The sequence below is a fragment of the Microtus oregoni genome, unplaced genomic scaffold (genome assembly GCF_018167655.1).
Source record: "Microtus oregoni isolate MIOR12 unplaced genomic scaffold, Mior012 000015F_ref0000493, whole genome shotgun sequence".
Lineage (NCBI taxonomy): Eukaryota > Metazoa > Chordata > Mammalia > Rodentia > Cricetidae > Microtus > Microtus oregoni.
In genome coordinates this window covers 39,306,877-39,334,089 of record NW_024543074.1, presented here as the reverse complement: position 1 = coordinate 39,334,089, position 27,213 = coordinate 39,306,877, and the positions used below count along the sequence as shown (strand labels likewise).

General features: G+C 44.7%; 3 protein-coding genes across 5 annotated transcripts in view; 2 read left to right on the top strand and 1 right to left on the bottom strand.

The window, feature by feature from the left end:
- LOC121456351 (zinc finger protein 809-like) overlaps positions 1 to 19,673 on the top strand; it is a 38,404-nt gene extending 18,731 nt beyond the window's left edge. Inside the window, exons 5-6 of the mRNA XM_041664434.1 lie at positions 19,012 to 19,150; positions 19,562 to 19,673. Of these exons, the coding sequence (XP_041520368.1) occupies positions 19,012 to 19,150; positions 19,562 to 19,673 (251 nt within the window). The remainder of the gene's footprint in view (positions 1 to 19,011; positions 19,151 to 19,561) is intronic.
- On the bottom strand, positions 1,208 to 15,549 carry LOC121456445 (zinc finger protein 39-like). Of its 3 annotated transcripts, XM_041664591.1 has the most exons (5): positions 15,430 to 15,549; positions 13,957 to 14,097; positions 8,624 to 8,750; positions 5,432 to 5,524; positions 1,208 to 3,742 (listed from the first exon to the last, which is right to left on the bottom strand). In XM_041664591.1, exons 1-5 carry the CDS (start codon positions 15,430 to 15,432, stop codon positions 1,998 to 2,000), a joined length of 2,109 nt encoding a protein of 702 aa, XP_041520525.1. In that variant the 5' UTR covers positions 15,433 to 15,549; the 3' UTR covers positions 1,208 to 1,997. The 3 variants fall into 3 exon arrangements, with proteins under 3 accessions (XP_041520525.1, XP_041520526.1, XP_041520527.1); XM_041664592.1 differs by lacking the exon at positions 5,432 to 5,524; XM_041664593.1 differs by lacking the exon at positions 15,430 to 15,549 and having other exon boundaries at positions 14,027 to 14,079.
- Btnl10 (butyrophilin like 10) lies at positions 19,142 to 26,523 on the top strand. Its single transcript, XM_041664590.1, has 6 exons — positions 19,142 to 19,150; positions 19,746 to 19,867; positions 20,039 to 20,392; positions 21,121 to 21,402; positions 24,583 to 24,762; positions 25,836 to 26,523. Exons 2-6 carry the CDS (start codon positions 19,783 to 19,785, stop codon positions 26,426 to 26,428), a joined length of 1,494 nt encoding a protein of 497 aa, XP_041520524.1. The 5' UTR covers positions 19,142 to 19,150; positions 19,746 to 19,782; the 3' UTR covers positions 26,429 to 26,523.
- Positions 26,524 to 27,213: the final 690 nt, after the last annotated feature.

Here is a 27,213-nt window from a genome sequence, read left to right as displayed (position 1 = left end):
AGGCTAGCTTCAATTCTGTAGTTAGTTTCTAAAGCCTTAGATGGCTCTGCCTTTTTAGCTTTGCTGCCTGCAACATGCATGTCTTTCTCTTGGGCTGGTTCCACTCCCTGTGTATGGCTCTCCCGGGTAGATAGTCCCATGGCTTGAGCATTGCCAACATCTTTGGGTCTCCACCAAAATCCGGATTCATTTCCACAGCTTCACACAATGGTCTCTCAGAGCCTTCACTCCAGGACTTCCTGTCACAAGCTAATGTTTTTTCCCTACACTTAACATCTTCAGAGCTAGAGCAAAATGTATACTAACAAATACTTGTGCCATTGGCAACACAGCAGTGCTCCGTGTGCTTTCCAGCTCAGTGAGAATGGGGCAGCTTAATCTGCAAGGAACCTACGCTAGCAGTCACTTCTGTTCAGTGGTTTTATATTGGGAATGGAATGTAGGAAACTGGGGGAGGGGCACAGATAAGTGGATGATGAGTTGCTGGTTACCAGCTTAGCACTGAATCTGAAATGAGAACTGTTGTTCACAGCTCTTGAATTTAGGTGTCAGCTGTGAGCAATTTTGGGAGTTCATTTCTATATGGATAATATTTCTATTAGATAAGTTGGCAGGCTTTGTATTAGCTTCATAAGCTACAAAAATTTTGCTTTCTTAAGGGACAGTTAAATATCAATGTTCACGCATATTTATTTACACTAGGAGAAAGTGGGGAACGTTTATAGTACAATATTGGAGAAAATAGGTATGTGTGCTAAAATAGTATTTGATGTAGAAATTTTTAGTTGATGCATGTATGAACGGGTTAAAAACGGTCTCACAAATGTTACACATACTTTACCACTGGGGTACACTCGTACCTCAGTCACTATTTAACAAAGAAAAACAAATACAGAGCAGACATATTTTCTACCATTAACCTAGGTCCCGCCAAAGGAATTTTCATTAATATAAAATACCCGAATATATGTGAATGAGGGAATGCTTTGTGCAATTCAGGCTGTTTAAAATGCATGTCTGGCCAGACAGTGGTGACACACTCGGGAGGCAGAGGTAGGCGCATCTCTGTAAGTCAAGGCCAGTCTGTTCTACAGAGCGAGTTCCAGGATAGGTTCCAAAGCTGCACAGATAAACCCTGTCTCAAAAAAAAAAAAAAAAAAAAAAGATATCCAAAAAAAAAGAAAGAAAAAAGCATGTCTGACCCCCATCTACTGCCTGCTAGTACCAACTCCCAGGCTCCAGCTCTTAACAACCACAAATGTCCCAGACGCAATTTACGCTGGCAGACAATAATGTCACTCGTTATTTATTGGCACGTGTATGACTCCATTTGAAAGTCAATATTCAAATTACAAAGACTGGTAGTTTTCCTTCATTACAAACTGCTGACATGAAAGTTTTGTTAAAAGTTTCACACACTGACTTATCAACATTTAATTTATTCAAACTATTCAGTGAAATTTCTCTGATAAAGTAGTCTCAATTTGCTATGCAGTTTCCCTTGTGTACAAATTTTGAAATAGTAAAGAGCATGTAAGTTCTCTCAAAATTTTCATTAACTGAATTAGCTATGGAGGATTTGCATTCTTATCAAAACATCATGCACAATGGTTTGAGAAAGTATTCCTCAACTAATCTAAAAGAGTATTTGGGGATAAAAATGAGAACACCTCTTAAATTGGTGACTTTCTGACAATGGATGTCAAGGTCATCTCGCAGGTCATGCCACGTCAGGCCCAGAGATCATGAAAACTCAACTGAGGAGAAAAGTGTTTCTGTGTTCCTGGTGGAAATAACGACCACCGTATATATGCACTTTTCTGTGGGGCTGTGACATGGCCAGACAGACTACCTAGTGGAGACACAGACTTTTCTCTATTAAGGTGGCCCGCACACAAAACACTGTCCTCACTCATCACATTCCTGGAGTAGCTCCTGCGCGTGGCTTGTCTGATGCCCGCTGATCAGTTCTGCTAAGAGAGCTTGCTGCCTTACACTCAGGGGCCTTCCCTCAGGTGAATTTTCTGATGCACAGAGAGGGATGACTTATGGTAGAATGTTTTCCTACACTCGCGACACTCAAACCGTTTCTCACTCTCGTGAGTTATCTGATGCCTGTTCAGGTAGGACTTCTGGTGAAAAGCCTTCGCACACACTTTGCACTCATAGGGCTTCTCGCCTGTGTGCGTTCTCTGGTGTACAGTGAGATGGGACTTGCTGTAAAACGTTTTCCTGCATTCTTCACAGGAGTACGGTTTATAACCCGTGTGGCTCCTTTGATGGACAGTAAGGGAGGACTTATGGAGGAATGTTTTCCTGCACTCTTCGCATGCATACGGCCTGTTACCTGTGTGATTCCTCTGGTGCCTGCTGAGACTCGACTTCTGGTAGAAAGCTTTCCCACATTCTTTACATTCGTAGGGTTTCTTACCAGTGTGAGTTCCCTGATGCATTTTGAGGTGTGACTTACGGTGAAAAGTTTTTCCGCACACACTACATTCATAAGGTTTCTCCCCGGTGTGTGTTTTCTGGTGCACAGTAAGGTTGGACTTCCGGTTGAATGTTTTCTGACATTCTTCACATTCATATGGTTTGTCACCTGTGTGAATTTTCTGATGTATGATGAGGTGTGACTTGGAGTAGAATGTCTTTCTACATTCGTCGCACTCATACGGTTTCTCGCCTGTGTGGGTTCTGTGATGCACGTTCAGGTCTGACTTACAGTAGAACGTCTTCCTACATTTCTTACACTCGTAGGGCTTCTCGCCTGTGTGGGTTCTCTGGTGTATGGTGAGGGAGGACTTGTGGTAGAACGTTTTCTTACACTCTTTACATCCATAGGGTTTATCACCTGTGTGAGTTCTCTGATGCCTGTTGAGGTGGGACTTACGGTAGAACGATTTCCCACACATATGACATCCATAGGGTTTATAACCTGTGCAGGTTATTTGATGCCTCCTGAGATTTGCCTTCTCACTAAAGCTTTTTTCGGATTGATGAAGTTCATAAAGTTTTGTTCCTCTGACTCTCTGACACGCAGTTTGCTGTTTTTCCTGATGGAAAATTTTCTCACATTGTCTACATCTGTAGGATCTGACTCCAGCATGTATTATCTGGTTTTTGTGGTATGATTTCTTAATGAAGGTTTTCTCACAATCACTACACTTGTAATATTTCTGTACTTTGTGTGTTTTCTTATGTTTCGTGAGCTTCAACTTTGAACAGAATGTTTGCTTACAAATACTACATTCAAAAGTTCCTGCCCTTCCCCAAGTCATCTCTACCTCATCAGATGCCTTCCCAGACTCACCAGATTTGCTGGAACTATGAGCAATGTGAAACCTCTTATTTGTCCAGAATGCCTTTGTGTTGTAGGTTGCTTCTTGCCTGCAACACTGAATATGCTGTTGAGTACTTGGAGCTCTGTTATACAGTCTATGATGCTGTGCATGTAAGGGGGTCCTGCTTACAGAGCCATCAAGTTCCTTTCCAGTCTGCATGTTACCAGGCTCGTTAGGGGGAAGCACATTCTGCCATACATTAGGTGTTGCAGGCCTCATTCCTGAAGAATTTCCATTCTTTACAGTCAGATTTGAAACATGGTTTGAGCTCACATTAAATATTTTTCCTAATTTAACATTCTTCTCAGTCGATGTGTTGCTGTTGGCAATTACACGGTCCCACAAATGTCTCTCTTGATTGTCCTGGCTGGTTTCATCCAGTTCATTTACTTTCTGGATATCTAAAAGAAAACAGGAGTAGCCAAGCTCATATTACAGCAGAAAGATGTACATTATGATTTCAAAATAATATTGATATGACGTATACAGAATCTATACATTAGACTTTACAATGTAAAATCACATCACCTCATTGATTTAAAATGTTCTATTCATTTGAAACACAAGATAGTTAAATGTTCACCTGGGCCTAGCTGTATATTTCAGTATACTCATTTCCACCTGCTATTTTCCCATTCCTTCATCCCAGGTCTTTGATTCATGCCGCTTCCCTTTTCTTTCTGAGGATGGAGGTTTGTACAATTTGTCTTTTACCTGATCAGAAATACAATTTAGACTTAGAAAAGGACTGATTCCTGTGTGTTTAGTTTTTACTTTTCCATGAGGAACCACAATAGAAACTTAGGGGTTTGGATTATAAACACAAATGACCTTATTCCCACATGAAAACAGCTAATTCTAGCCCTCCAATTCCTAATGGAAATTTATTTTATGCTTCCCTAGACCATAACAGAGTCAGGAAGTTCCAGGCTACCTCCATGTTGGACTAATGGATTTCATTCAGGAAACAGTCACGCCCATCATTCTTTGAAATGTTTTTCTGGATATTTTTGAGATTCATAGAACTGACATTCTTCACTTAGAGTAAGGTACATGTACCCCTGCTTTGAAGCTCTTTGCTTCTGGAAGCTTCTATTTTGTATTATAAATGGAGCCTTCTACATAAGTCTATTGTTTTCCCCAAGAGAGACTGCTGATGAGAGATGGCCACACCCACACAGAAGTCTTGGCCCTTCACCATGAAATCCTTGCTCCACTTAAGTCTCTTCATATCTAAGACCTACTTGTCCTGTCAAGCCTAGGTTTTCCCTTTCCATGCTGGGGATTTGGTTGTGCTGAATGTCCCTCACTTTCATAGATTCTCATTCTGTGGGACAGGAGACTAGATTCTCGGCTTCTTATTCTGTTCTCATCAATCGCCTTGGTTAATGCCTGAATACCTACGATATAAATATTTATATTAAGCTACCAATTCCCAATGGACATAACCACTCTCAAGTCTATATTTTATGCCCACCTATGTATTACATATACCAAATTTGTAAAAAAAAAAAAAGTAATATTAAGATTAAATGAATAACAATAGCCTTTAAATTCCTTCCCTTTAGACTTCTCCTAAAATAAAATGGTGTATAGTTTTATTTCTTAGCTTGTGATAAAACATTCTTTATGACTCTTATCTTACAACCAAATATTTTACGTTTAACTTTTTCAACAAAATGTAAGCTTTTTATGTGTAAATGCATGTTTTATTATTACTTACTTACATGTCTAATTATAAAAGTGCAATGTTTAGGAGATAACCAAATACCATGTGATAAAAGAATGAACACAGCCAAAAATGCTTGGGGTAGGAAACACTGATAACTGGGAACTTAGAGAAAGTAGCTAACCAACTAACCAAAATTATCTAGGAAGCTCCATACAGCTACAAAAATTTGTGAACTCAAGAAAATATATAACAAAATAAAAGAGAGAGAAGAGATTGAGATTCATGTGAGAGTTCCCCTTGGATAATGTACACAGGAAACACCTGATGTACCAGTACCATCAGTGAAAAGAGCTCAACATGGCCAGTGGCTATTAGATCTGGTTATTCTGGTCTCTTTGTCCAGGGTGTATTCACTGACCTGGCCGACTCTGCTCTGCAACTTCTTCTACTCTCCACGGTCCAGTTCCTTGTTCTAACTTAAAGATCACCTCAGGTTTGGTAATGCAGTAACCTGATAATGGGAAATAATATAAGATTTTACCACATGCTCAGTCAAGTACACTGCAGAAAGATACCACCTTTGGGAAGTGAGTGATTTCTAGGCAGATCTGCATAGTTTGTGAGTGGACCCTCATATTCTTGCCTTTAGTAAGTAATGTTAAATGGCTTGAGGAAGAAAGTAAAGATGGGACAAAGGAAGCAAAGAGAGCAAAGAACGCAGCTCTGTTCTGTGATCTCAAATGCCTGAGAGACTAAGAAAGGAGGAATACTACTAGTTCAAAGTCTGTCACAGCAACTTAAGACCCTGTCTCAAAATAAAAAAATAAAAAGGGTGCTGGGGATACAGTGCAGTGACAGACTTGCCCAGTATATATAAATCTCTACATTAATCTACACTACTAAAAACAAATAGGAAAGGGAAATCTAAAAATGGATTTTAAGACTTTAAAGAGACACAATACAGTTAATAAAAAAAGAAAGGAACAAAGGAAGGTCCTCCTAAGATCCATACAGAGGAAGAAGAGCACCAAGTCTACCAAGCTGTCCTCTGGTCGCTAGATGCATGGCATGGCATGTGTGTATGCACTTAAGAAAAAGTTTAAGCAATCTGAATTTTGGAGCTAAGACTCAACAAAAACTTAAGGAAAGCAAAAGGGTGGGAGCCTCCACAGCAGAACGGATTCAGGTGTAGAATAATGTGGTCAGATTTCGTTTTGTTCCCTTTTTTGTGACAGGGTGTCACTGTGTAGTTCTGACTGTCTTGGAGATCAGGCTAGCCTCAAACTAAGAGATCCATCTGCCTCTGCATCCTAAGTACTAGGATTAAAGGCGTGTTTCATATTTTAAAATGGAAAGAGCTTAATTGCATTAATGTATATGTTATTTGTATGACTGTTGTGCTGCACATATGTCTATGCACCATGTTCATTAAGTGACTGGAGATTCAAAGAGACATGGCTGGAGCTTTTGGGACTGGAGTTACAGATGACTGTTGAGTGGTCATACGAGTATTTGAACTCAGGTCCTCTGGAAGAGCAGGCAGTACACTTAACTGCTGAGCCATCCCCCAAAAAAACCCAAAACAAAATTACAGTGGAGTTCAAGACAGTTTTTCTGTGTAGCCCTGGATGTTCTGTAAGTAGCTCTAGAGACAAGACTGACTTCAAAGTCATACAGATCCTCCTGCCTCTACCTCCTGAGTGCTAGGATTAAAGGCATGTGCTACCATGCCCAGCACTTATAACTGTAAATTTTGCTACTGTTACAAATCATAATATCAATATCTGTGTTTTATGATGGTCTGAGGTGACCCTTGTGAAAGGATCATTCAAATCCCAAATGGGTTGAGACTCACAGGTTGATACACTTTCATCTTTTTCTTTTATGTATCCACTAAATTGCTTAATTTTATATGTTCATGTGGTTTTGTTTTTGTTTTTGTTTTTGTTTTTCGAGACATGGTGGTTATTATCCTTTCACTTACTGTGTAACATCTCTTAAGCTCTAGAGAAGCTTTCCTAATACACAGCCCTATGGGAAACACTTAAGAGATGTTACACAGTAAGTGTATCAATACAGAAACCATTAAACATAAAAAATTAACACTGAGAAAAAAAAGAATACAAAAAAGAGCCACCAAAAATGTCAGAAAGATGTCCTCACTTATCAAAAGAATCCTCAAATGTAAATAAGAAAAATATAAACTATTTGAACAGATGAAAATGGTAGACTCAGTATACTCTTGTATACGGAAAGATATTAGATCCCCTATATCTTACCATATTCAGAAACCAAATTAAAATATAACTAAAATATAAATGCAACATCTGACAGTGCTGAAATAAAATACAGAAAGCTGAATATTGATTCAAAGATTTTATTTCCTTTTTGAGATTGGCCTTCCTACATTACCAGGTTGGTTTGGAAGTTCTAGGCCCAAGTAATGCTTCCTCCTCAATTTCAAGGGTGCAGGAAACATAGACATGCACAATCACACCCGGCACAGATTGTGACATGACCTCAAACCACAGTCATTAACAGCTAAAACTGACAACTGGGACTGCATAGATGTAAATCCTCTATACAGAAAAGCAAATGATAGAGCAAAGTGGTAACAGACACAATGAAAGAAAACATCTGAAACTGTACAAGAGGATAATTTCTGGAATATATAAGGAATTTAACAGCAGAAAAATAATTTAATTAAAAATTGAACAAGGCAACTTGAATAGGTATTTTCCCAAAGGCATACAAATAATTCACAAACTCATCAATAAATGGTCAATATCTGTAAACATCAGAAAATGCTAATCAAAATCACAGTGAAATATCAAAACACCTGCAACTAGAATACTATCAAAACCACAAACAACAAATACTGATGAGGACACATAGAAAGACACATTATTCTACATTGTTTCTGGGAATATAAAATTATTACTATGAAAAACAGTATGAAAGTCCCTCAAAAAATAGAAATAGAACTATCTTTATGGCGTAGCTATAACTAAATATATTTTAAAAGAAAATGAAATCAGTATTTTGAAAGATCATGAGTTCAAGGTAATGGGCTACATGAGATCTTGCCTTTTAAAAAGGGTATTTATGTATAAGGGAATATTATTCACTAAAAACCCCCAAAATTATCTCAAGCAAGAACTGATGAATGTTTTTGCTTAGTTATGGAATGATGTGGTTGGGCACAAAAAGATAAACACTTGTTTATAAGTGGAAGACAAAGTTTCACTCGGAGAAATAGAGGCAAGAGTGGTTAGCATGGCCTAGAAGAGCATGTCAAGGAGGGACAGAGTGAAGACGGCTAGTGCATTCAGGGGTACAGCCTGGATAGCCAGTATAACTTTCAGTTTTCTAGGGCACAGAAGCATGACCATAGTTGAAATGATTTAAATGCTTCAGAATAGCTAACAGAGAATTTAAATGTTCCCAATATAAAGATGTGCTAGGTCTTCATAGACCTACCAATTTCTGGAGGTAGGTCTATACATACATATAATATTATGTGTGTGAGAGTACAAACAAATTTCAGACATGATTACTGTTCTTACTAAGAAAGGAAGTGCTTCTTATACTACTAGGTACTTTTACTCACCCAAGGACTCCAGAATCCTGTAGGTCTCCAGCATCACGTCCCTGTAGAGCTTCCTCTGAGCATCATCCAGGTCCTGCCACTCCTCCCAGGTGAAGTCCACATAGACATCCTCAAAGGACACCAACCCCTGTAATCAAACACTTCTCCTCAACTCAAGCTTTTGGGCCTATCAGAAGACAGGAATGTGGGAGTTTGGTGTCTCACACGGGCTGCATATTAGTTTATATTCTCCATCGTGGGAGGGAAAATCACTAATACCTTGCTTCTGTACTAAGTTAGTAACTGAAAAGACGACTACTACAGAATTCCCATTCCTAACAAAAATGGATGGATTATGTGCTGTAAAACATTCACAAGGCCTTGGATTCAATCTGCAGTAACAGACACACACACAGACACACACAGAAACACACAACAGGCACACACACAGACACGCACACAGAGACGCACAGACACAGACACACAACAGACACAGAGACACACACAAACACACACAAGAGACTATTTCTTTCTCTCTCTTTTAGAAAAAGAAAAAAAGAAAGAAACCTTGTCCACAGTTGGCCTGATAATCTAGTCTGAGTGAGGACGGCACACCCACACCCTTGAAATGATGTTAAACAAAGACACATGTCACTGCAGAACAGGTAATGAGGACTCTAAGCATCCTGCAGGTTATGCTTCATGGATAGCATAGTGAGTTCTCTCTCGGGAGTAACAAACCACAGAGGTCACGTTGTAAAAGCACAGAACCATGGATGGTTAATGGGCCTATAAGTAGAACCACAAAGGTGATTCCTGGGCAGTGGTGAGTTATAAAGTTATATGTTCGGGTAACTGACGACCAGGGATTTTGCTTTTCAAAACCGTCTAATTCCAACAACTTGACTACATTTACAGTAGTCCTTATATTGGCCTTTAAATCTAAGATCTGCGTTTTGAAAGCCGACTCAGGGAAGTAGACAAAGAAGGATGCAAATGAAGAATAATGAGGAAAGAAACCAGGTGACACAATAGCATTAAGAATATAGAACAGGAGCCGGGCGGTGGTGGCGCACGCCTTTAATCCCAGCACTTGGGAGGCAGAGGCAGGCGGATCTTTGTGAGTTCGAGACCAGCCTGGTCTACAAGAGCTAGTTCCAGGACAGGCTCCAAAGCCACATAGAAACCCTGTCTTAAAAAAAAAAGAATATAGAACAGAAACTACTCTTAGCTAAGTAGCAATTTTAAGGTCAGATGGGGCTACATGAGATCCCATCTCAAAACCAAAAAAGCAAATAAAAGAACACAGCTAAGCATGGTGGTACACACCTTTAATTCTAGCACTCGAGACAGAGGTAGACAGATCTCTGTTTTAAGTACAGGGCCAGTCAAGGCTACAAATTAAGATCCCATGTCAAATAAGCAAACATATAAACAAGCACATAGAAATAAAATAGAAATAGAAAGAAAGAATAGAAAATTCATCCTAGAAAAATGAAAAAACAAAAATGAAAAACCCTGGGACTAAAATTTGATAATTGTATGTTGTGCCTGGGGTAAAAAGAGATATATACTTCCAGACTGTATACATGATCAGCTAAGTTTTTAAAAATTAAGGTGAATTACATTGACTACGGGTAATAGACTGATCTTAAACATACTGTGAGGTTGGTTAGTTTTTGAGTCTCATGTCTCATGTAGTCCAAGGTAGACTCAAACTCTGTATAGCTGAGTCTGGCCTTGGGCTCTTAATCGTCCTGCCTTCAGGGTACTGAGGATTACAGATACTATGTTTCTGTGGTCAGGTGTGGGGGACATTCAACTGGCACTGGATATTAGACCTGCTATAGTTTGAAAGAAAATGAACCCATAGAGAGTGGCACTATTAGGAGGTGTGGCTTTGTTGGAATAGGTGTGGCTTTAACAGAGGAAGTATGTCATGGGGGTGGGCTTTGAGGTCTCGTATGCTCAAACTATGCTCAGTGTGATAATCAATTCACTTCCTGTTGCCTGCAGATCAGGATGTAGAACCCTTAGCTCCTTCTCCAGCACCATGTCTGCCTGCACGCTGTCATACCCCCCCCCCCAATGATGATGGACTAAACCTCTGAAAATGTAAAGCCACTCCAGTTAAATGTTTTCCTTTATAAGAGTTGCCATTGTTGGGCTGGAAAGATGGCTCAGAGGTTCTGAGTTCAATTCCCAGCAACCACATATTGGCTCCCAACCATCTGTAATAAAGATCTGGTGCCCTCTTCTGGCCTGCAGGGATACATGCAAGCAGAATGCCATATACATAATTAATTAATAAATCTTAAAAAACAAAAAGAGTTGTCATTGTCATGGTGTCTCTTCACAGCAAACGATACCCTAAGACAGGACCTAGCAATCAAAAGACAGTCTTAGCAGGAAAAGTAAGATTCCACTAACAGAAGAACCTCAGTCAGACAGACAACAAAGTGAATGAAATGGCTTCAGGAGGACCCAAGAGGCTGTAAAAAAGGAAGTAAGAACAGAATTTGTAGAAACACTAACATTCAGTGACAGGACCACAGGAACTGAGAAACATTCTTAAATACTTCTTCTAGGAATAAAGAAAAGCTCAATATTAATACATTAATGTATTTCACTGAATTCACAGTTCCACTGGTGGGGGTGTATAATCTTGTGATCATTTTCAAAGACATGGAAAGGGCATTTTTTATTATTTATTTTATGCAGATGGGTGTTTTGCCTCTCTCTCCCTCCCTCCCCCCCGCCCCGTGTGCACCATGTGCTTGCAGTGCTCAGAGAGGCCAGAAGGGCCTTGCATACCCTAGAAATGGAGTTACAGATGGTTGTTAGCTGCCATGTGGATGCTGGGAATTGAACCTAGGCCCTCTGGGAAAGTAGTCTGAACTCTTAACCACTGAGCCAATTTTTTTTTTTTTTTTTTTTTTTGAGACAGGGTTTTTCTGTAGCTTTTGGTTCCTGTCCTGGAACTAGCTCTTGTAGACCAGGCTGGCCTCGAACTCACAGAGATCCACCTCCCTCTGCCTCCCGAGTGCTGGGATTAAAGGCGTGCGCCACCACCGCCCGGCCACTGAGCCAATTTTAAAAGCAGGATCCCTTTGTAAAGTTCTTAGCCAAAAAATAAATAAATAAAAATAAAAAATTAGAACAGTCTTTCTTCTCCTGATAAAAATACATGTCTCTTAACCTAAGAGGCAGCATGACAGCTGAGGGGAAAGGGAACGATAAGCATGCCCCGTCTTTGGTAGGCTGTAATCCTAGCATTTGGGAGGCAAAGGCAGGAGGATCCATGTCTACATAGCATGACCCTGTCTACAAAACTCAAACATCAACACACAGACCCACCTCATCAGCACCAGCACTGTATAAGACATGCCAACCAAGGTCAATACAAAGGGGAAATGTGGGTTATGATTTCCTTATCATTTAGAAGTAAAAATACCTGATAATCTCCTTTAAAGTATTTCAAATAGAAAACAGTAAGTTAAATATAAAAAATTAAACTCTACATGTGAGACTATTCATACAACAAAAGCATGGGAAGAAAACCCTGGCCATCCTAACAGCAAGTATATGAAGGAAGAAGAGGGTGAAGGACTTTTTAAAAAGCAAATAAAGAGAATGCCATATTTATGGAGTAGAATTTTACACCATAAAGACACTGACTCTCTGTAGGTCAATAAACTAATTCAACAGCAGTATAGCAGAAACATCAAATTCCTAGATGTGGACAAAGGGATTTCAGTTTGAATAGGGAACTGAAGCAGCATTAGCTGCTTTGGGCTTCCATAACATGCCACATTTTCTCAGTTCTGCAGGACCAAAACCAGCTGATTCAGTTTCCACTGAGGCCTTTCCAGGCTTATAAAGGCAACTTCCTTGAGGTGTCCTTACATAGTGCAGTGAGGAAGGCCTCTCCGTCTTCTATGATACTAGGGACTAGCACTTTTTTAACCGCAGCTAACTCCAAAATATTATCTCTCCAAGATAAAGTAACATTTGGTTTTAGAGGTCAGCCTCACCATATAAACACATCCACAGCATTTGCCACTCCTAATGCTGATGAAAAATCAAATGCCTACTTGTAGTCACTCCAATATCAGGTGTATAACCCCCACTTAGCTTGGCTAACCAAACAGTATAGTCCATGTAGGCCAGAGGACAACCTCAAATATAGTTCCTCAGAGCCACCTTCTCTCACACTGTGGAATCCCTAGCCTCCTTCCTTAGAGCCCTGGGTCCCCAGGTCCCCGCTTTAAATACCCATTGGTATAGTATGTATGGGGTCTTTTAAATAAAGACAATGGGCAGGGTAGGGCGAGAGGAATCGGTACCTGGTGTTCCATTTTTAGGATGCCCTCTCTGTGAACGTCATTCTTCTATCCATAACAAGGAGACAGTAACACACATTTGAGTGTACAGGCCTCATCCTGAGCAAATCTGTAATGACGTAAAGAAACGCAATCCCTACCTCCTTCTATGAAAGCACAGGCCCCAGCGCCAAGGGAGGAGGTGGAAAGGTGACAGCCGGTGACCCCAAAACAAACCACACAGTCTAGTTTTCAGTGATCAAGATCTTTCGAGAAAGTTATTTTGAATGTTTTGCTTTTGGTATCCTTCACTGGAATTGCTCAGCTTCATCTTCGGACTGTTCTTTTGTAGAGAAACAGCTGGTTTTATTTTTGACCTTTGTTACTTTGCTCAACCTTTTCATGTGTCATATTTTTAATGAACACAGTGTCACCTCATCTCCAAATGATTATGACCTTCTTCCTCCAATTTACATAACTCTCAATCATTACTGCGGCCACGGGTCCTGGAGAGCACCTCTAGGGCAGTGATAAGAGAACTGCCGAGAATGGATATGTCTTATTTCTCTTCTCAGGAAATAAAATACTGATTCATTAAGTATGACATTACTTACAAGTAAAATGTAATCTTAAGTCCCTACACTGTTGTAGCCTCTCATCTCAAAAGGCGGATTTTCTCCCGTTTGTTTTCTGCATTTATTGAAAGGTCACATGATTTTTTTTTTAAATTTATTTAATTTAGTGTATGTGCATGCCTGTGCTACAGAGCACACGTGGAGGTCTTACGGAATTTGGTTCTTTCACCTTGGGGGTCCTAGAGAGCCAACTGAGTGCCTTTACCCACTGATCCATCTTGGTGGTGCTCTTGTGGATTTTCAATTGTTGATTGCTATGGCATATTACAATAAATCATGTTTGGCAAAGCGCATATTGTGTGTGTGTGTGTGTGTGTATAATCTCATAGTACTATTTCTAGATGAGGAAACAGACGATAACATGCACGTCTATTACCGTCTATGGTTACTTAGTTACCTTTCCTGGTGCCTTGTGCTTCCTTGCTCTGCACTGCTGGGACCATCTGCAGTGACTGTAAGACACTGACCTCTTGTAGCATCTCTTCTGCCTTCCAGTGTCAAGAGTTTGATTGGCCTGCTGCACGTTCCTCTGTAAAACCTGTAATACAGTGTTGAGGATGCCGTCACGGGAGTAACCGGGAGCCACTTTTCAGTGCAATGACACATGAACTAAAGCATGATTCAGCAGAATGGCCCTCAGGCTCCCATGAAGGCGTCACACTATAGTCTTGTGAGCTTGGCCCTGAGCACCAGTCAAACCCTTTGTTAAAGCTGTCAAAAAAGCAAATGCTGAAAAATGCCTCAAAAGCAGCAACACAATTATTAGCGCAGGTTTTGCTATAGTATGTAGAAAAACCTTCTAAGTTGCTGCCCTGCGTGTCACACTGTCTTAAAAAGACACTTTCAATAGCATCAACTTAAAACTTTCAAGTTCCGTAGAAAATAAATTATAGCTACAGAACAGTCAAAGATGCAGGAACTCTGAATTATTCTAACTGTTCTAGTTGAGCTCTTACAAAGTTAGCGGAAATGGGGATTTTAAATGGAGTATGAACATGTGAAGACGTGCATAGATTCATTGACGACCACGGCCACTCGTGACAAACTTCCTAGGACTCTGTCCCGACCCCTACTTTTCAGCACCACCCAATAAAACAGCAGTCTATGGATTCATCAAGAGATTAATCTAGGGCTGGAGAGATGGCTCAGAGGTTAAGAGCATTGCCTGCTCTTCCAAAGGTCCTGAGTTCAATTCCCAGCAACCACATGGTGGCTCACAACCATCTGTAATGAGGTCTGGTGCCCTCTTCTGGCCTGCAGACATACACACAGACAGAATATTGTATACATAATAAATAAATAAAATATTTAAAAAAAAAAAAAAGAGATTAATCTATTCATGAGGCCAGAGCCACTGGACTGCCACCTCTGCCAGAGGTGTGTTTTTACTAAAGTAGGGCCAGTCAGTCCAATCAAGATGACAATCAAGATTACCAAGCACACACCACGAAGTTACAAAGATGGAGTATGGTGCACACAGATCCAGCGGGATGGTACATTGGGGGCAGAAACATAATCACAGCAAAGGACTCGAATTCGGTGTGGAATTCCTGTCAGCACAACAAGAGCCTTCAGGAGGCAGGGGATGCGGCAGCCCAGGCTCAGCCCACACCTCGGGCTGCTCTAGCGCCCAGGGCCGTCACTGCTAGGCAAGGGGACGCCAGACACAGCAGCTGTGGCACCGGGGTCTGGACCAAGAGGAGGAGAAGGGTGCGGCTGAGGACAAGTCTCCCTGGAGGCTCAGCCCACCGGGGGCGACAGAAGCCGTGAGCACAGCCCCGCGCAGGCCTCGGGGAGCCAAACCGTCCGCGCACAGCACAGCGGAGGGGACGAGGACCTGCCCCGGCCGCTTCCCGCGGGCAGCACTCACCATGGCGGCCCCCGTCCGCCTCCCTCAGCTGACAGGCCCGAGGAGCCCGGACTGCCCAGCTCAGCAGACGGATCAGGCGCTAAGATGGCGCGAGACAAAGACCCGCGAACCCGCGAAGGCACGCCCCTGCGCCCGGGATGCGTGCCTGATTGGATAGAACCTCAGTCCCCACCCCCTCGCGCCTTGAGTGACCGCAGATAGCACCAATCAGTGGCTGACTAAGACAGCGTACCTGAATAGAGACCTCTACGGGTGGTTTTTGTTTTGCGTTTTGTTTTTCCGAGACAAGGTCTTGATGTGCAACCCGCGCTGGCCTCGAACTCATGAGAGTCCTGCCTCAGCCCTAAAATGCTGAGATTATAGGAGCTGACCACTATGCTTCCCTTATCTGCAGCTGTCTGAAGATAAAGCTCACTCCGGGTGGATTGGGGTTTGATCTTGTTCCTAAAGTCATATGAATGGTGAATTAAATGTAGAAACGTGTTGTTCACAAATGTAAGGAAAGACAATCATTTTTAAATTTCCAGCAACTTTTTCTTTGATCTTTATTTCTTTGGTTTTGGTCCCAGATCTTTGAACAGAGAAGCTGACAAATCTAACAAGCCATCTGTTAAAGAGGATGTCAAGTACAAATAAAATGTGAGGCACCGTGTCATTTAAAATTTTCTGACAGCCGGGCGGTGGTGGCGCACGCCTTTAATCCCAGCACTCGGGAGGCAGAGACAGGTCGATCTCTGTGAGTTCAAGACCAGCCTGGTCTACCAGAGCACCAGGGCAGGCACCAAAGCTACAAAGAAACCTTGTCTGGGGAGGGAGGGGGAGTCCTGACGGGTCTAATGGGATAATCTCCTGACTGACACACCCCTGTAGTGGCTACAAAAATGCTGTAAACCAGGGCCGCTCCTCGGTGAGGCCCAGGAGCGTGGGGACCATTGTCAGAGGACCCTGGAGAGAAGAGAGCTCAGACACCTCACTCCTTACCCTCCACCCCGCCGCTCCGGGCCCACGGAGCAAAGCTGCTGCAGGTGGAAAAGGCGAGTGCCAAAGGGAACTTAGAGCAAATTAACCATCTTTCTGGCTCTGGCTCCAGAAAAAAACTGGACAAACAGATGTACTGACACATTAGCTCCTGCAGAGGGCGCCAAGAGCTAGAAATCCATTCCACTGGGCAAAAAGCTAGACTTCTAGTTTCTGTTTTTTAATTTTTTAAATTTCATCCAGAGAGAGTGGTGTGTGCCACTTTTCACTTCACGTCCTTTTTTTCTTTTTTCTTATTTTTTTTTCCTTTTCGTTGACGCTAAATTCACATAGCATAAAGCAAACCACTTTGGCACTTAAGACATCCATGCTGTATTCCAACTAGCACCTATATCTAATCTGAAAATGGTTTTAGTGCCTTAAAATAGAATTCCGAAACCATTACGTCAACCAGTAATCCCACACACCTTTTCATCCCCCTTTATCAAACCATTGAGCTGAATTCTTACGGATGCAGCGTTTTATGGCCTTGAACTTACTTAACCTCCTCCATATTTGAGGCAAGTGGCTGGGTGTCTCAAGTTCTTAGGGTCCCAGATGGAGCCTCTGGGTCACGCATCATCCTTGTCTACATACTGCATGCAGGCCTGAGCCAATAGCGAAAGTGGTTGAGCACTGGATCTGCCTCCTGCGGGCCTAGGGGCAGCAGCCGTGAACCTGCTTCTGTGTGGATGGTGGATGCCTAAAATCCCCGCATTTGAGATGTGGTCTTAGGAGGATTAGAAAAAACGCTTTAAAAAAAAAAACTTTAAAAAATGATGGTAATAATGAAATAACTGGTATACTAAAGTTGCGCATAGATATGAGGAACCTGCGATGTTTTGATAATGTGCATGCATACGTGTAGCATCTAAATCAGGGCAAACATCTATCTCCTCAAACGTTTGTCATAACTCTTTTTAAAAGAACATTTTAGTATTATAGATTACGTGTATGTGTGGGTGCGTGACAGTATCCACAGAGGCCAGAGGTGTTGGATCCCAGGGGGCTGGAGTTACAGGCAGCTGCGAGCCACCCACCATGAATCCTAGGAGCCTCACTTGGATCTCCTGGAGGAGCAGCAAGTCCACTTAACCACTGAGCCATCTCTCCAGCCCTTATCCTACTGCTGCTGTCTGTAAGCAGCATGGTCTTCTGAGCCTTAGCAGACCAGAGCATCTGGCTACGACGTAACTCTTAACTCAGCATCTGTTGTTAGTCGCTGTCTTTCCCCTTCTGGCTTCACACTCTGCTCACCACGGGTCTACTCTCAGCTTCTCTGAGATCAACATTTCAGCTTCCAGGTATGAGCCAGACGGTGCTGTACTCATCTTTCTGTGCCTAGCTCATTTTACTTAACATAATAATCTCCAGTTCTGTCCATAAGGCTGCAAACGACAGACTTCACTCCCTTCCATGGGTGCAGAGTTCCCTGCTGCCTGTTCATTCCTCCTCCAATGGAGCGGGTCTGTTTTAATTTTTCTGGGCTATCAAGAGTAGGACTTCAGGGAATGTGCCTGTCATTTTTACATAGGGGTGTAATCTCCTCTGAGTATATACCCAGTGGTGGGAAGCTTCAGACGGTAGCTTTAGTTCCGATTCTTTGCGAGATCTCGGTACTCCCTCATGGCCACTCAGGAGTTCACTCTAGATGTGTGAAGTTTAGGGCCTCCTTCCTGAGTCACGGGGATCCGTAAGATGAGCTTCAGGTGGCCTTGTTGCCTGGCTAGCACAGCTCATGTTTTCACGCAGTACCTCCTCTGTTCGCACCTAAAATCACGTGTTTTCCAGAGGGTTTTCCAAGGAGGTGTGTCAGGAAGGATTTGGTGCTGGACTTTCTCAATAGTCCCGGGCCTAGAGCACCTAAGTCTCCCTCACTTGCTGGATTAAAGGGAGCCGTCCTTTCTGCACAGGGCAAGTGGCCCAGCCTGGCAGCTAGCTCTTTTCTTGCCTTACACTTGCAAGGCCATCAAACCTTTATTTAAGTCAATAAGAAAGAAGAGTTGGACAAATAGAGCCTGGCCCAGTACCTCGTTCAAGAGACAAGGGTAAGGTGTGAGTACCTGAGCGGCCAGGACCATGCCGTGATGGGGGACAGGGAAGGGATGAGGGAGGGTTTGGCTGGGTCTCTGGATAGGAGTCTCTACTGCCAAGGCCAGAATCAGGCTACTTTCAACATCAACATCACAATGTCCACAAAGGCAGTGGAGCCAGTGTGGCTGCTCTGCAGGTCTCAGTAACCAGAGAATTTTATCTGAATTCCCCAGCACCTACACCTGGCTGGGATCCCAGCACTGACATCTGTGTCCTCCCCTTGGGCTCCTGATGGCCCCAACCTGGCCCAGCTGCCACCCTCCTACTGGCCACCTCCCCTCATCTCCATGCCTCCCCTTATCCCCTGTTAGCAGTGCCTTTATCTTCCGTGCTCAGTAAGCTGGCCATGACCCTTAGGAAGATTCTTTTTCCTCTGATGCAACTTTCCTAAAGGTAAGAGCTGGTTATTTTCCGACGGCAGTAACGGGACTCAACAGAAGCTGGTACGCTTGTCTATTCTTCCGTTTCTAGGCTCCCCTCTCCTGTCACCACTGGGAGACAGACACCTAGGCTCATTTGGACTGTGCCCTGTCTGGAGTTTTCAGGGAACCAAACTAATTCCCTCAAAATCCTCAGAAGTCACCCTGGAAAGCAGGCAGCAGGGTCAGAGGTAGGTGAGTGTTTTCTTCTTTAATGGCACTCCTCAGTGTTTTAGTCTGGACCTCTCTCTATACTCAGTGGGCAGGGAGACACCATGGCTGTCCGAGTATGCAAAACATACAAGATCTCTTGGCAACGTGGCATACTAGATATGAAGGGCAAGCTAAGGCTGTGCCAGGAAGGATCTCTTGGGCTGGTCGCTCTGTTCTCAAAAGTTACTCTCTAAACAGATTATACTAACTACCCTAAATTACTGAGTTCTGAGAGGTGCCCATCCCTGCCAAGGAGGGAACTGTGCCCTCTACTCCCGGCCAGAGAAGTTCTCTCAGGGTGATTGACAAGTTGAGGGTGTCACAGGGTCCTGATGACCTGAGATTTGCCTGTTGGAGCTGGTTTTTCTCCATGTGCCCACAAAGGGCAGGAGCTCGCGTAAAACCCCTCCCGCAAGCGTAGGTGGTAAACTGCACACAGAGGGCCATCTGCGCAACTCTGCAGATGGCGTCTGTGGGAAACGACACCTTTTCTACGACTAAGAACTCACGTGGCATGTGAATTAGCAGCTTTGTCTCCTAAGCTGTTTGTCCTTTCTCCTGTTAAACTCCTAGCTTCTCTTTCACCGTGGCTGAGGTGTCCTCAGTAGGGATGGCAAGTCCACACCATGGAGATGCAACTCTGTCAAGCTTCTTGGTCACCTTCATCTTCCTGCAGCTCCTGCCTGCTGGGAACGGTAGGACAACAGCCCCTTCCTGACCCTAGGGGTGCCCAGGATCAAACTGAGGTCTCCAACGGAAGCTCGGGACTAATGGAGCCCCCATACCCTCAAAGAGGAAATGGGTATAGGGGGAGTACCTGTCTCCTGCCTGTGACTTAACCTAGCCCTTCTATTTGCATCTCTAAGGGAAATCAGATTTCCGTGTCCTTGGACCTCCTGAGCCACTTCTGGCCATAGTTGGGCAAGACAAGGAGTTGCCTTGCAAACTGTCACCCAGCATCAGTGCCGAGGGCATGGAGCTGAGGTGGTACAGGGACCAGCCCTCGCCAGCTGTGCACGTGCACCAGAACGGAGACGATGTGTATGAAGAGCAGATGGCAGAATACAGGGGAAGGACCACATTCATCGGCGACCGCATGCTCCGAGGAGAGGCCACTGTGAGGATACACAACGTCACCATGTTTGACAACGGGACTTATCACTGCATCTTCAGGGAGCACACATCCCACAACCAGGCCACCCTGTGGTTGAAGGTGGCAGGTGAGGGCTGTGTGGGTCTTTCATTTTGCTGGGGAGCCTCTCTAGTCAACAACCACCATGCCAGACCACGGCCTCCAGAGCCCAGAGCCCTAAAGCTGGAGAGGTTTGGTGACACCTGCTCCCGGGCAAAACTCTCTTCCCACAGAACGCTGTTTCCCCATCTGCCTTCCCTTCATCACACACCCTAGTAGCAGAAAGGGAGCACAGATGTGGGGGGAGGGGGTCAAGGCACGGAAACAACTGGGAGGCGGAAAACACGGAGCCTGCGGCAGAGAGTCAGAGAGAGGCAGCGAGAAGCAAGAAGCAGATTGGAAAAGAAGTAAAGAAGAGAAAAACAGAGGGAAGGCAGGAACACAGAGAGAAAGAACAAAAAGAAACCTGAAAAGAGACAGAGTAGGAGAAGCTGAAACTCATGGGGATGAAACAGAGAAAGAGAGTGAGATTATTTGGGGGTATGGAGAAGTTTCCCTAGGTTAACAGAATTTGGTATTTGTGGTCAGACAGACCCCAGCTCCTCCCTTGTCCCACATACAGTGGGAAACTTTGTTTTTCTCCTTAAATCTCCCGTTTCACTCGACTGTTTTATTTGGAAACATAGTGCCTCTTAGTGGTGTTAATTACAAATAGGTGGTCCAGGAAGAGTCATAGAACCTACTAACACCTACAAGACATCCCCTCCCCCTTGGAAGCCACTAGCTACAGGGTCTGAGCCGATGTTCTTCCTTCAGGGCTGGGCTCATCGCCCGTTATCCACGTGACTGACAGCCAGGACAAAAGCATCCGGGCAGAGTGCACCTCAGCAGGCTGGTTCCCAGAGCCCAAGGTGGAGTGGCTGGACCTCAGAGGACAGCCAGTGCCCGCTGAGACTCACTTCTCACCCTCTGCCAGCACTGGCCTCTTGACTGTGATATCCATAGTGACTGTCCAGGAAAGGACTGTGGAGGGTCTGACTTGCTCCATCTCTAACCCCCTCTTCCCTGAGAAGAAGGTGGCTGAGACTTACCTGCCTGGTGAGTACCTGTTCAGTTCTGCCATCAAAGCCACCAGCACGGGAATCCAGGCACTGGGTGCCAGAGATGTATGGAGAGAGCTGTAGGGGCAGAGCCAGAGAAGCCCCTGCCTGCAGCCTGGTCAAGGGGGTCACGGGGACGTTGGTTTCCAAAATGAAGCAGTTATGGGGTTGCAGGGAGATCCAGCAGGGAAGCGAAAATACGCATCCTGACATTGGTGTTGCTGTTGTTGCTCTAAGAATTTTTTTTTTAAGAGAAGTTTTAGTTCATGACAAATCTAACCAGAAAGTGCATAGATTTTCTTTTCTTTAAAAAGAGCTATTTATTTCTTTTGTTTTATGTGTATGAGTGTTTTACTGATTGTGTGCGTATGAGTGTACTGCCCCTGGAACTAAAGTTACAGATGGTTGTGAGCCGCCATGTGGGTGCTGGAAACAGGACCTGGGTCCTCTGGAAGGGCAGGCACGCTCTTAACCACTGAAATGTCTCTCCAGTCCCTGCATTTTCCATATCCCTCATCTCACAGTCATAACTCCCCAGGTATGAAAACCCAGAAGGGGAATAGCACGGGGATGAACAGGCAGAGACCCACCAGGGTCAGCAAGAATATGGGACCCAGCCATGCTGGGTGCTCAGAGGGGTGCACACAGGACAAAGACATCTGTTCATCAGCACTGCATCACTATCACTACATCATCACCGGCACTACATCATCACCAGCACTGCATCATCACCAGCACTGCATCACCACCAGCACTACATCATCACCAGCACTGCATCATCACCAGCACTGCATCATCACCAGCACTACATCACCACCAGCACTGCATCATCACCAGCACTACATCACCAGCACTGCGTCACCAACACTGCGTCACCAGCACTGTATCACCAGCACTGCATCACCACCAGCACTGCATCATCACCAGCACTACATCATCACCAGCACTGCATCATCACCAGCACTGCATCACCACCAGCACTGCATCATCACCAGCACTGCATCACCACCAGCACTGCATCACCAGCACTGCATCACTATCACTGCATCACCAGCACTGCATCACTATCACTGCATCATCACCAGCACTACATCACCACCAGCACTGCATCATCACCAGCACTACATCACCAGCACTGCGTCACCAACACTGCGTCACCAGCACTGCATCACCAGCACTGCCTCATCACCAGCACTACATCATCACCAGCACTGCATCACCAGCACTGCATCACCACCAGCACTGCATCACCAACACTGCATCACCAGCACTGCATCACTATCACTGCATCACCACCAACACTGCATCACCAGCACTACATCATCACCGGCACTACATCATCACCAGCATTGCATCATCACCAGCACTGCATCACCAGCACTGTATCACTATCACTGCATCACCACCAGCACTGCATCACCAGCACTGCATCACCAGCACTGCATGCTGCCTCAAGCCCTCTACCCTCTCTATCCACACTCTGTCTTCCAACTTATGCCTGGAAACCCCTGACCTTTATTTTTCTTCTTCAAATGGTTTTGCCTTTCCCCAGTGTTTTATAGTTGAAATCACACCAAATCTATTTTTATCAGACTGGCTTCTTTTAGTTAGTAACATGTATTTAAGAGTTTTCTGTGACTTTCCTGGTGTCTTAGTTACTGTTCTATTGCTGTGAGGAGACACCATGACCAAGGCACTCTTAGAGAAAAAAAAAAGCATCTAATTGGAAGTTTGCTTACCATTTCAGAGGGTGAGTTCTTTATCATCATGGCGGGGACCATGGTGGCAGGCAGGCATGGTGCTGGAGAAGTAGCTGAGAGCTCACATCTGATCCTTAAGTTACAGGCTGAAAGATGCACTAGGCGTAGTGTGGGCTTTTGCAAGCCTCAGCCCACTCCCAGCGACACACCTTCTCCAGAAAGGCCACATCTCCTAATCGTCCCCAAAAGTTTCACTAACTGGGAACCAAACATTCAAACATAGAATCCTACTGGAGTCATTCTCATTCAAACCACCACACTTAAACAATCTTTTTTTTTTTTTTTTTTTTTATTTTCGAGATAGGGTTTCTCCGTAGCTTTTGGTTCCTGTCCTGGAACTAGCTCTTATAGACCAGGCTGGCCTCGAACTCACAGAGATTCGCCTGCCTCTGCCTCCCGAGTGCTGGGATTAAAGGCGTGCGCCACCACCGCCCGGCTAACAATAATTTATTTTAAAGAAATAAACTTATTAATAAATTAATTGGGGTCTATCCAGACAGTTGATTTATCTATTTATCTACTAAGGGCTATGTTTAGCTTTCCATTCAAAGTTTATTTCTTTAAAAGCTTGTTTTTGTTTGGTTTTGTTTTGGGTGTTTTTTTGGTTTTTTTTTTTTTTTTGACTTTTTGATTAAAAGGATATCACTAGCCGGTCTTGAACTCACAGAAATCTGCCTGCCTCTGTTTCTCAAGTGCTAGAATTAAAGGCATGTGCCGCCATACCGGACAAAAGTCTTATTTCTAAACGTTGTTAAACTTACAGCTTAATTTTGCAAAAATAGCATAGTTTGCAAAAATAATAAGTCTCTGCCTCAGTTACACAGATTCACACTTTGATGGACTTCTTTTTCTATAAATAGCAAACCTAATATCTATCTCTTACCCATACAGCCATGCATGCACAACTTCCTCAGTCCATTCTGCCTCAGCTCACGCCATGCGTTGTCCTGGGCTCATGGGCCATGGACAAGTGTGTATTACTAGCAGTCCCAGACAGACAATGGAAGCCCACGGGTGGGGTGGGCAGGGTCTGAGTCTGGTGAGGGCTGCTCCACAGTTCATAGATCTTCTTGCAGTGCTCTCATATGTGGAGGAAGGGCCAGGACCTCTCTGAGAGACTTTTTATAAAGGCATTGATCCTGCAAATGAGCCCCCACCCTCAGGACTTCCCACCTCCCACAGCCCACCGGCACCATCGCCTAAGGGGCTGGAATTTCAGCTTGGGGGGACACATATGCAGGCAATATAGCACTGTGTATCAGAAGACATCTCAATTTTTCAGAACCCTTTTTAGAAAGGTCTGTGAACACTGTGTCCCTTGAGTCTGGAATGTTGTAGTGTGTGTGTGTGTGTGTGTGTGTGTGTGTGTAACAAAGACAGTCCACTCATGTTTTCTTGATGCCCTGGAATCCTCTTAGCTTCCCTGTTCAGAAGACCTCCTTCCACGGAGAGGGGACCAGTTCTACCTCTGATCCTCACGGCACTGGGGCTTGTCACAGCAGCAATTGCCTGTGCCTTCGGGAGATCGCACAAAGAGGATAAAAGTGAGGAAGAAGACGCAGATCCGGGAGCCGGTGCTGAGGCTGAGCCCTTCCATGGTGAGTGGGTCCTGACCCTCACACCGGAGACCTAGATGCCACGCTGTGGTCTGAGGCTTTGTCTTTGTGCCATCCAACACAGCGGGAATGGAATGACTAGTGGGGGTTTCGACTCTGGAATTTTCTGACTATCACCCACCCAGAAGAAACCCTTCATCCCTGAGATCCCTTGGTGGGTTATTCCTCACAAGATAATTCTGAGCAGTCTACAGGGCCTCCTTCTGGAAAACGGATAGATAGGAGCTTGTCATTTTTCCATCACTGAAACAAAATGCCTGAGGCTCAGTCATGTGTAACAGAATGTTTACTTAGCTCACGTTTGGGGGCTGAAATGTTCAACATCAGGTGGTCCTTGTGGTAAGGGCTCCTTTGCTGTGTCAAATCATGATAGATAGCAAGACAGAAAAAACAAGAGATTTGGAGATCAGGGTCACATGGGAACTAGGCAGGGTCTCCAGAGAACTAAAGAATGTTTCCAATAAGGCATTACCTTGGATGAGGCTCCTCCTCTTAAAAGTTTCCCCACCGCTGGCCAGTGATGGTGCATGCCTTTAATCCCAGCACGCAGGAGACAGAGGCAGGTGGATCTCTGTGAGTTGCAGGCCAGTCTGGTCTACAGAGTGAGTTCCAGGACTCTGGGAAACCCTGTCTCGAAAAACAAAACAAAACAACCCCCCCACCACCACCACTCCCTATTCACACTGAGGACCCGGCTTCTAACAAGCAAACTCTGAGGACACATGCCAACCACAGGCAACCCACAGAAAAGCCTGCATCTGGAGTACTGGCTGTGAGGTGTGGGTGTGAGTTCCAAGTTTTCTGTCTGCTGGCGGTGGTCTCTCAGTCTCTCTTCCACAGAGTTTAGTCCCTGGGGAGCTGTCCCAGGCTGTGCTCACAGCTGCCTCTCTCACTGCCTAGGGGATAACAAAATCAGTTTAAATGGGGCCAGTAACAGATTTATAGAAGTGGAGGGGAAACCTTCAAGTAGGAGACAAACCTTGCTTCCCTCATCCAAGCGGGGCCAAGATGGCAAAAGCCCCCCCCCCCCCCCTGCCACTTTCCTCTCTCCACAGCCAGCCTGTCCCTGGACCCTGAAACTGCAAGTCCCAAACTCACAGTGTCTGAGGATCGGAAGAGTGTGAAGCGGTTGCTGTTTGACCAGGACCTGTCTCCCAGTTCCCAAAGATTTGACCAGGACCCCTGCATCCTGGCCCGAGAGCGCTTTGATGCAGGAAGGCATTACTGGGAAGTGGAGGTCGGGGACAGGCGGGCCTGGATTCTGGGTGTGTGTCTGGAGAGTTTGGGACGAGAAGGTAGGATCCCCAAGTCCCCTCAGCATGGTCTCTGGGCACTGGAGTTTTACAAGAAGAAACTCCAGGCCCTCTCCTACCCCAGGACTCACCTGTCTCCTCCACAACCCCTCCGGCGTGTGGGCATCTCCTTAGACTTTGAGGCAGGAGAAATCTCCTTTCACAATACGGCCAACGGCTCCCTGATCTATGTGTTCTCTGGGCTGTCTTTTTCTGGTCCCTTACAGCCATTTTTCTGCCTCTGGACCCATGACCCCAGACCCCTGACCATCTGCTCAGTGATCAGAGAGACCGAAGAAGACACAGAATCCTCTGGAGGTCCTTGTCCTCCCCGGGGACTCCTGAGACATCCTTAGGAGGGAGAGGCTCCTGCCTTCTTGCCACCCTGGCTCCTGGTATTATTTATTGCATTCCTGTGTGAATATATGGCAAGACACCAGGGGCTGGATATGCTGCCTCTGCCAAGTTTCTGTGCTGAATGCTGAGCGCCTCCCCCACCCCACCCAGGATTTCTGAAGATGTTGTCATTTGGAGATGAGGCATTGAAAGAGATTAAGGTTAAAGGGAAGTCCTTGATGTACCTTAACCCTACAAACCTGCTGTTCTTGTAAAAGGAGAGATCTGGACACACACCCTGTGGGGAATCAGAGAGGTGCCACTCACTAGCCCAGGAGACCAGCAATGTCTCAGAATCCTAGCTTCTGGGACTTAGAAAGTGGTTCCTGCTGAGTGAGAATCACGTGGCTCTCCTGTGCTGAGGTCCTTTGTTAAGGCTGCCGACCCTCAGTGAGGAAAAGGACACAATAAGAATAACTGGGGTTGTCCAGCTCAGTGGCGGGTGTGCTGCGGCTGCGCCGGAACTGGGTCTTGCCCTCTTCTTACTCTATCCTGTTTGTCTTTCTTTTCCTTCCTCCGTGCTTTCCTCTCCCTTCTCCCCTTCTCTTTCTTCCTGTTAAATGTTGTTTATTTCTGATGATGATGATGATGGGGGGGGGGGTGCGCATGCATGTGCATGCACGGACTTAAGTGCAGTGCCTACAGAGGCCAAAGCAGCATCTGATCCCCTAGAACTCTAGTTACAGAGGTCGTGAGGTGACGGGTGAGCAAAACCCAGGTTTTCTGCAAGAGCAGCCTGGGCTCA

Excerpts from the sequence above, each read along its gene's own strand:
- Btnl10 (XM_041664590.1), top strand. The coding sequence starts at position 19,783 with ATGGCAAGTCCACACCATGGAGATGCAACTCTGTCAAGCTTCTTGGTC. Across the intron at positions 20,393-21,120 it reads CCTGTGGTTGAAGGTGGCAG|GGCTGGGCTCATCGCCCGTT; the intron begins GTGAGGGCTGTG and ends TTCTTCCTTCAG. Across the intron at positions 24,763-25,835 it reads TGAGGCTGAGCCCTTCCATG|CCAGCCTGTCCCTGGACCCT; the intron begins GTGAGTGGGTCC and ends CTCTCTCCACAG.
- LOC121456445 (XM_041664591.1), bottom strand. Across the intron at positions 8,751-13,956 it reads AGCACAAGGCACCAGGAAAG|GGGTTGGTGTCCTTTGAGGA; the intron begins GTAACTAAGTAA and ends GTTTGATTACAG. Across the intron at positions 3,743-5,431 it reads TGCAGAGCAGAGTCGGCCAG|ATATCCAGAAAGTAAATGAA; the intron begins GTCAGTGAATAC and ends GTTTTCTTTTAG.